Source organism: Colobus angolensis, unplaced genomic scaffold (genome assembly GCF_000951035.1).
Source record: "Colobus angolensis palliatus isolate OR3802 unplaced genomic scaffold, Cang.pa_1.0 Scaffold46, whole genome shotgun sequence".
Lineage (NCBI taxonomy): Eukaryota > Metazoa > Chordata > Mammalia > Primates > Cercopithecidae > Colobus > Colobus angolensis.
In genome coordinates this window covers 8,755,513-8,764,879 of record NW_012118043.1, presented here as the reverse complement: position 1 = coordinate 8,764,879, position 9,367 = coordinate 8,755,513, and the positions used below count along the sequence as shown (strand labels likewise).

General features: G+C 45.8%; 1 protein-coding gene across 2 annotated transcripts in view; it reads right to left on the bottom strand.

Annotated features, from left to right (window-relative positions):
• DZIP1L (DAZ interacting zinc finger protein 1-like) overlaps positions 1–9,367 on the bottom strand; it is a 61,323-nt gene that overhangs the window by 17,980 nt on the left and 33,976 nt on the right. For both annotated transcript variants that reach the window (XM_011958152.1, XM_011958151.1), the window contains 5 exons: positions 7,870–7,998; positions 6,461–6,523; positions 5,078–5,218; positions 2,709–2,739; positions 1,557–1,610 (listed from right to left, as the gene is read on the bottom strand). In XM_011958152.1, the coding sequence (XP_011813542.1) occupies positions 1,557–1,610; positions 2,709–2,739; positions 5,078–5,218; positions 6,461–6,523; positions 7,870–7,998 (418 nt within the window). The remainder of the gene's footprint in view (positions 1–1,556; positions 1,611–2,708; positions 2,740–5,077; positions 5,219–6,460; positions 6,524–7,869; positions 7,999–9,367) is intronic.

The window sequence follows — 9,367 nt, the reverse complement described above, 5'->3', positions numbered from 1 at the left end:
AATGTGTGAAAACAGACTGCTGGGTCCTGCCCCCAGAGTTTCTGCTTCAGTTTGTCTGGGATGGGGTCTGAGAATTACAACTCTGCATTTCTAACAGATTCCCAAGTGATGCTGTTGCTTGATGGTCTGGGATGGGAAGAGGCAGACAAACCGTCTGATAAGCAAGTAAAACCTCCACTGTAACAGCAGGAGCACAGCCATGGGATCCCCTGACTCATCGATCTCAGCCTCCTCCTCTCTAGAATCCTGCATCTACTGTTTGAAGATGTGATTCCTCCTACCTGAGGACCTTGTGTCACTCAACAGGTACTTTCCTCAAAAGTGATATGCAATTCTAATTTTTACAAGTATATTCCAAGGTTAAATGCACTGAGAGGGTAGGGGGAGACAGTAGAGGACTAACTGGTTAAACAAATTTTAGTTCGTCCATCTAAGGGAAGACTGCAAAGCCCTGAAAAAGTAATGAAGCCGTTCTCTTTAAAGGGATATGAAACCATTTCCCAAGTAAGTTGTTAACAATACAACTGACTGCAGAACAATGTGTACAGTGCGTTCCCATTTGGGAAAAGGGAGAAGAACGGGTACACACACATGCTTATATTTGCACATACTCCCATGTAGCATGGAACGATACATGAGAAACCATTAACAGTGAAACTTCGGGAGAGGAAACCGGATAGCTGTGCAGAAGGGAGGCCTGCTTCTCACTGCATACCCTTTTATACCATTCCTTTTTTTTTTTCAAAGATTACCATCTCGGAAATAAAGAAAAACATTACATTAAAAAATAAAATACCCCATGATGAGCTCTTTGATGACACAATTAACACTTGTCTAGGTGTGTCTGTTGGGGAACTTTGAAATTGTCATATTGCTGCCTTGCTCAAACGAATGGGCCCTGGTCAGTAGCTTTTCCAGTCGGCACTCACTCACCTGTCCTGAGAGCTTCCTCTCCCTGACTATCCTAAGAGCTCCTTGCAGTCTGGGAGCATCTGTCTTTTTTTCACTTTTCTTTTGCATCCCTTGGCTACATCTGGTTGAGAGGTCTGCAAATCAGAGTCAGTCACCGAATAGGGTGAATAAAAACAGCAGGTACCCAGTGCTCTGAAAAGGGAGCCGAGGTGGATTCCTACGCATTAGTTAGGCCCTGTGGGACCTGTCTGCAGCACACTCACAACGTAGAACAAAACAGCAAACTCAGCGAGTTCTCTTCCACTGCTCTGCAGTCACAGGGGAGAGTCAGTGGGGCAGGCTGTGAATCAGAAGTCCCTCCAAAACCTCACTCAGCTACCTTCTAGCTTTGTGACTCCGGACAAGCTAACGACCCTCTCTGGGCCTGGGCTTCCCCATCACTAAACCAGCAGATTGTACGTTAGTGCCTGCGTGTCACATACCTGGCACATAGAAGGTGTTAAGAAATATTATTTCATGTCCTTAGTTCCCTCCACTCCAGCTTTGGATGTCCAGATACAGTTAAGTAGAGAGAAACTAACCAAGAAGGAAGGCAACAAATCTGTTTCTGCACTGGACACCCAGGAAAGAAAGTAAGGCCCCACCTTCCTCTGGAGAGTCCTCCTTTGCGTCCGCAGCCTTTGGCACCTCGTGGGTCCCTGAAGAGAGGAGGAACGGTTAGTGGCGCCGGTGCCCTGGACCCCATCCCAGACTAGGAGAAAAGTACAGCTGAGTATGAGCCAGAAAGAGAAAACCCTCCAGTCAGTTCATCTTGACTGCAGGAAGGCAGGATGGAGCAGACACTGGGGGCAGAAAGATCAGAGTCCACACACTAGCCCTGCCCCTCACTATCTGTGAAAGAGGCAAGTCCTTGAACCCCTCTAAACCTCGGTTTCCCTATCTAGAAAATGAGGATAATAATATCGACACCACATTCAATAGTGAGCCAATGTAATGAGATGATGAATCTGAAGTGGCTGGGGAAGGGTGTGGCACATGGCTGTTATTAATGGCTCTGTTCTGGCTCCATCCCTAAAGAAGTTCAGGGCCACAGGGGTCGGGCCTCTCTGAACTGGCTGCATGGCTGGGAAAGAGATGGGAGGAAGGCAAGGGATAGGAGGAAATGTGAGTTTGCAATAAAAGGCAGAAGTGTAGCTAAAGCCATAGGACAGGGAAGCTGGGGGTGGAGGATGAAGGGCCAAGCTTCACAAGGGGCTCTCCAAGGTCCTCTAAACAGGAGCAGTCCCCTGCGGGTTGCCGTCTACCTTTAGATGCCAGCAGCTGCACCCCATTATACACAGACACACGCATCCCCACACCAGAGTACCCAAGAGGAGGAGACTGTATATGCCAAACAGGACACATTCACATGGGGTTGGGGTCAACTTGCTGAAAATTGGGAACAAGGTAAAGGTTGCTGGCAAAGCTGAATCCTAATTTTCCTCATTCGCTGCAGGCATGGTGAATTAGAAAAGCCTTCTCATGAACCCCCACTCTACTCATAACCACCCTCCTCCCTACTGCCTCCATCCCTCTACAGACAGGAGCAAACCAGGCAAGAAGTCCTGCCAGCTGCATGGAAAGCCTTTAGCACAAACGCAGCTGCAGGCTATGTGTCCCAGAAGCCTGACACTACGTGTCCACAGGCGGCTGTCACCCATCCACCACCTGTGAATTGATTGGGGGAGAGGGAAAAGGAGGGACAAAAGCCAGAAACAACAGTCAAGACTGCTACACACTGCCCTGTGTAGACTTACCTTCCACCTTCCCGAGGGACAAGGACTGGATCTGCAAAGAGGTGGAATAGAGCGGGTTACAACCAGCAGAGAACGTTGTGAGAACTCTGCTTCGAGCAGTGTGTCTGCCTAGCACAGTGAGGAAGGGATGGTTACTGATTCCATGCCTCCCATTGGCAACTGGAAGGAGCGCAGATGCACCATCCCAGTCCCCTGACACATCTCTGGGGTCCATGTGTGAAATAGAAAATGCTCCATTTTCCAAGGTGGGGGGGGCAAGAATGTCCCCTCTTCAAAGAAGAATTAAGGCTTGAGGGCGGGAACCCTATAGAAACAGAGTGGGACAGGCACACAGTTGTTCCTATTGGTATAATTCATGGGAAACAGCCAGGGCAAGGGAGAGGCTCCCTCCCACAATGTGGGCATCTGAGCAGAGCACTCCCTGGGAGGAAGGAGTCAGACATGATCCCGGACAGGAGGCCAGATGTAGACATCCACTGAACTGTCTGCTCAGGCCCCCTGCTCCAAGAAGTTCCTCTTCCTTTCTCCTTCATGGCTGCAGGCAGGACAGCCACAGGTGAACAATGAGACTTCACACCACAGCTGGACCCAACGTCCAGGTTTGGGCAGAGAGCTCTGGACTGGTAATCAATGAAATCAAGAGCTGCTGGCAGCCAACTGTTTGTGGTTTTCTTGGTTTGTATATTTGTTTTACCACATGAACCAGATAAGCAGATGCTGATCTTCAGGGTAAAAGGAAAAAATAAAGCAGTTACAGAGAAAGTAACAGAGACACACAGAAGAGGAAAACTGACAACCACATTCATGTCTCTGGTTTTGGTTTACTCCCCGACTCAGCTGCTCCCTGCTGTGAGCTCTGTGAGATGCTCTATCTACCCTCATGACAAACTCCCTTTTCTGCTTAAGCCTGGGTTGCTTTTTATCACCTGCGGTGGCACATACTGACGTATGACTCGTCCAGTGTCCGTTCCCCACTGCTGTCTCCTTTGCCTACCTCTGCTCCAAACTGCAAAACTAGCTGTTTACTTTCCCAGCCTGCTTTGCAGCTGTAGTTTCCCATGTGACACAGCTTTAACCAATAATATAGATAAGCACAAGTCTGGGGAAGGAACCATGTCATCAGTTTCTTCTGCCAAATGTGGTTGTATGGTTGGGGCTACAGTAGTCTGCTTGCAACTATGAAAGTGAAGCAGGAAACAAAAGTCATCACACTGAAGATGGTAAAAAGAAAAAAACAGTCTGGATTCACAATGGCATACTTCTGCTGCTAACCAAGCCCAGCAACTGTCACCTCTCTTGCTGTGACAATAAAAATAAGCTCCTATTAGCCTATTCTGTTATCTTTAGCCAACAGGCTCCTAACTGAATCATTTGCAAACAAGAGTTCTGAGTAACATACAGGACATTACAGCCAGCAGGGAACATTGTGGAAACTCTGCCATGGTTTCCTCCTTAGGACACCTCCAGACTAGAGTCCAGTGCAGAGCTGAGTGTTTTGGGGGGGAAACTGAAAAGTAGCAAGAGAGTGGGGTAGTTATGTCACCTGGGTGAAATGTGGCTGGGTGTGTGGGAAAGCACAAATAGCAAGGGGTGCAGGAACAAGAGGCCAGGACTAGGAAGTAACAGTGGGTGCTCAGCCCAGGGAAGTTGTGTGGAGCCTGGTCCATGAGGTGGGTGGCAGCAGAGGAAGATACAGATTTTCCACAGACCTGGGGCTCGGGCGGGAGAGCTCAGCCTGGACTGGGCAGAGAATTGTCAGCAATAGGTAAAGAGTCACAGGAGCCAGCTTTAGGAGAAAGGTGCTAAGTGAGTGCCTTTTCATCACACTGCCTTCTCTCTCACCTCATCAGAGACTGTTCCTTTAAGAAAAAGGTACTGGTTAAGGAATTCTGCCTGAGAACACTGTGTAAAAAACACAAGCTTTGCATTCTTCCTGCCTGGACAGGGTTAAATCTCATCACTTACAGAGTGCCCCATGAGGACTTGAGTGAGGCACTTCCCTTCTCCAGTGTATTTCACCATCTGTTAAATGAAGATGGGGAGAAGAGGATGCCTACCTTGAAGGACAGTAGTGAGGCTTAAATGAGGTAATAAACAAAGTATCAGTGAGGCGCTGAGCATTTTATATGGTCTCTGCTGTTAGAGTGGCCCCATCTGCCAGCAGCCCCTAAGGAGACGGCACATCTTCAGCCTGGAAGGAGGCAACTACAGCCTTATGATTTTGTGCCCTTCATGCCAGAGGACTTTTCTCTCTCCTTAAGGAGCCTGAGTGGTAAGACTAGCACTGATAAGCCCAGAATCCAAGGAGATCCTCACAGGAAAGAGGCCCAGGGACACCAAGGCCTGGTTGAAAGGGGGAACAGACCTACCATCTCCTCCTGGGAGGCAATGATCCTAGCTTGCTCCTGCAGCTGGGCACGGAGGGCGCTGATCTGGCGCTGGGACTGGGCAGCTGCCTTCTTCTGATCCTGAGACAGGGAGGCCTGGAGCCTCTGGTTCTCCTCCTGTAGCTGGCAGGCACAAGATGGCTGGTCAGTCAAATGTCTGCAGGGACATCTGAGTGCCCAGTGTCTGCAGGCCCAGAACCTGTAGGCAAGTGCCAGGCAAGCACAGTAAAGGATTTTGAGACCTGGACAGGCTTTCTAACAAGACTACCTTCAAGTCTGGGGACATTTTTGTGCTGTGCCTGAGAAGAAGTAAGAATGGAAGGCATGCGTTTAAGACTAGGAGAAAGAGGGCTGCCTGTCAGGTGTAGCCACCCATTGAGGAACAGTCAAATAAATTAAAACCATTTGAAAATCATCAAATGGATGTTCTTAGGTGAAAACAAGAAGTGAAGAAAACAAGTTAACATGCTACTTCTGATGTAACAGCAGAAATAAAGTGAAAATATTTATTAATATTTGCATAAAGAAACTTTAGAAGAATACAAAAGAAAGCCATAAAAGTCACCTGAGCAGTAGGTGTTGGGGACAGGTAGATGGCAACAGGTGGGAGTGAGACTCTACTTAGTGTAACTTAATATATTTCTCCTGTTTTTGGAACAAATGTGAACGTATTTCCCATTTGGAAATGCTTCAGATAAAATAAAACCATCACATGTGAGTGATTGTGCTTCCCTACACCACAGTGAGGAGCGTCTACCATGGACCAGACTGATCTAAGCCTTTTCATCTTCTGAGCTTTCTGCCGGCAGAACCTGGGGCTCTTATGAACCAGCTTCCTCCTCAACTTGCCTCCTGCTCAGGGCATTTTTACAGAAGCTGTTTGCCCTGCCCTGAGGCCCACCACTCCCTGTTCACTGTTCTCAGTATCCAAGTCCTTCCCTTCAGACTGCCGCTGAACTATCACAGAGGCCCACGGCTGCCTGGTTCTCTCCTAGGGTGGGGGAATTTCAAAGAAGAGCCAAAATGTGAAGCGACCAGGTGATTCATCTGAGGCTCATGGCACAACCCTCCCTGGAGGGCCTATAGGGGTCGCTGCAAAGAAGACCACAGAACAAAGGATGTGTTTGATTCAGAGGAGAAGGCCTGGAGGGCTCTCTTGCTGGACAGGGAAGCTGCTGGCTGGACAGTTCACCCCTTCTGTGTACTGAGGGAACAGTAGCCAGGAGCAAAATCTGCAGCAAATTACCTGCCAACCAGTTCCAGCTGAGATAGGGGAGATGGTGGGTGAGGGGACGTGGAGAATGCTGAATTCTGAGAGGAGGTCATGGGAAACCAAGCTCCCCGAGATCACCCAACAAAAGCTACCTCTTTCTTCTCAGCCATGTGCTCTTCATGCAGTTCCTTCATTTTTCTTTTCCACTCCATTTTCTGAAAAAGATTAAAAGCTTATCAAATGGACCCTTGCAGATATTAAAACATGTTATAAAGCTACAGGAAGTTAAAAGTACTGGCTCATGGGTAGGCAGACAGAGTAGTGGAATAGAATAGAAAATCCAGACAAAGATGGAAATAAATGGAAACAGTATGAGGAGAGGGAGATGGATTATTGACTAATGGTGTTGGAACAAATGGCTAGCTACCTGAAAAAAAATAGGAGGTTGGATCCTTATTACACATCTTAAACCAAAATATATGGTAGGTGGGTCAAAGATTTAACACAAAAAATAAGGCCATAAAAGTACTAAAAGAAAACACAGGAATGTTGTCTTTTTAAATCTCAGAATGGGGAAGGCCATAAAGAAAATATGAGTAATTGGATAATTTTGACTATGTAAACATTAATGTATTGTTAGATGGCCAAACCATAATAAACAAAATTGAAGGACCAACAGAATACTGGGGAAAATAACCACAAGTAGAACAACAAAGGACTGAGTTAATTTCCATACATTATACAAACTCATAAATTGATAGGGGAAACATCAATAATAGAAAAGTAGACAAAGAATGTGAGCAGAGTTCTCGGGAAAAGAATGGCCTCTTTATAATGTGAAACCTGTCAAACATCAATCGGCAGAAACACCTTGTTAGATTGTTAGACTTTACATTTTTTCTCAAGATTCTTGGACAGCAGAAAGAGAAGCACAACATGATTTAACACCTGTACCAACTACCCTTCTTTGCCATGGAATTATCAGTGATACAGACCATTTTATAACCAGACTGCAGCAAAATTCATCCAGGGGTGGCCAGAGCCACCTCCTACCAGCCTGTGAGAGCAGACTGCACAAGTCTTCCTGGCTCCATTCAGTGACCTCACAATGATAGCAGGAAATCGGCCATGGTGGGAGTATTTACACCATGGAAATTGGAAAATGCTACAAATTAAAGTTTTTTAGTTCCAGAGAGCTGTTTGCTAAACAACTACCATCACAACACTGGATGCATCCCAAATATCTTCAAACCCAAGAGACTGTCACACTTTCTAAGAGTTGTTTCCAATTAGGTTAGAATTAGAATGGGGCAAAGGTGTCAAATAAGAGACAGAGTTTTATGTATTTTTTAAAAGATCTTAGGCAAATCTGACGTTGCACACACCACCACCAGCCTCACCTGAGAACCCTATTCTATGCTTTCATGTACTGGCAGAAGGTCTGAAAATACAGAACTTTGATGTCCTTCAACTTCTCTACATTCATAAGTGAGAGAATATATTGGAAGAGAAGATGGCTCTTGGCTTCCTCTGGGAAGAAAGGCGTGGAGCATCAGCTTACCTGAATTTCTGTCTTCTCTCTCAGGGCCTGAAGCTCCCGTGCCTGCCGGAGCCACTCCTCTGACTCCTCATCTCGCAGTGATCCCAGGTTGGACTCCATCACACTGTGGGACTGCAGTGCCCGCAGTTTCTGAAAAGGCCAGGGCACAGTTTTATTCAGATGACGATCTCATCATGATGTTGTCTTTTATACCCAGAACAGTGTCAGAGGGACACGCCTTACCCAACTCATCCTCCCAACTCATCCTCACTAGATACCTACACGCCTACAAATATTCACACAAATCAGCATTCCCCTGCACAAGGGCTCTCCTGGGGGCTCAGCCCTTGCGTAGAAAAAGCAATTCCATGGAAGAACAAATTAAAGAGTGTAGTTTCCATTTCACTTAAATTCTGCTATACCCAATATCCTGAGCTCTCCTGACTGCTGCCCCATTTCTTCCTCAGTCTGGAATAAGCTGATGAGAATGAGACTCTTAGAGCCTATGGGAGGGTCACAGGCACCCCAGGCCACTCCTTGAGGACTCCTGCCTCTCTCCCTACAAAACATCCTGGCTGTCTCCAGAAAGGGCTTTGCACAGCTTGGAGTAGAGTCATCAATACCTGGTGATTCCCGGGCTAGTAGTGTGTGACCTGAAGGAAAAGGTACAGAAAATTGGATCAAAGAGAGGATGCCTTTCCACCCACCTATGATTATTTCTTACAATATATGACTGGTGTAGTAACAAAAGCAACGTATTTCCATCTGTATGACTGTATAAAACTCATAAGCCCTATTAAGGCTTTAAGGAAGTAACTGCAAGTGCCTAAGTTTAACTTGGCATCATTCTTGCTAACACTTCTCAACTATTGCTAAGCAATACTGGTTCCAAAGGTTAACAATTTCTAAACTCCTTGAATATTATCAAAGGGTCAAATGCTTGATCAGATGTATGCACAACTCCCGGGTTCTGATGTGTCACTCCTGGTTTCCATATGCTACTTATGACACATCACAGAGCTGACTTTCTTGGCATTACAAACTTTCATGACATTTTCACTTAGCTAGACACTCCTTTGGCATCTCAGTTTACCCCAGGTCTAATCTAAAGTTCTCTCTTTAGTCAGGTGACATAGCTAAAGTAAGCTCTCAGACTTCTGTATCAAGGAAAAAGTTTTGAGGAAAAAAATATTTTCAAAATATATATAGTTTTCATTGGCCTTCCTCACATCAGGGAGAATCGGTTTTTGCATTTTGAAAATGGACGTCTTAGCGTGTTTTATTTAACAATCATTCTAAATGGAATCTTGCTTGTTTTTACCCTTAAAAATTTTTTTAAATAAATTAACAAAATGACTACCCAACTACACTGAGAATTTGGTATCCAGTTTGATTCCTATACTTTAATAAAAGTAAAACAATAAAATATTGAAAGAAGACAGGGGTAAGACACACAAACATACAAACACAATATAAATAATCCTATAGGGGAAAGGTTTTTTTTTTTTTTTTGAGACGG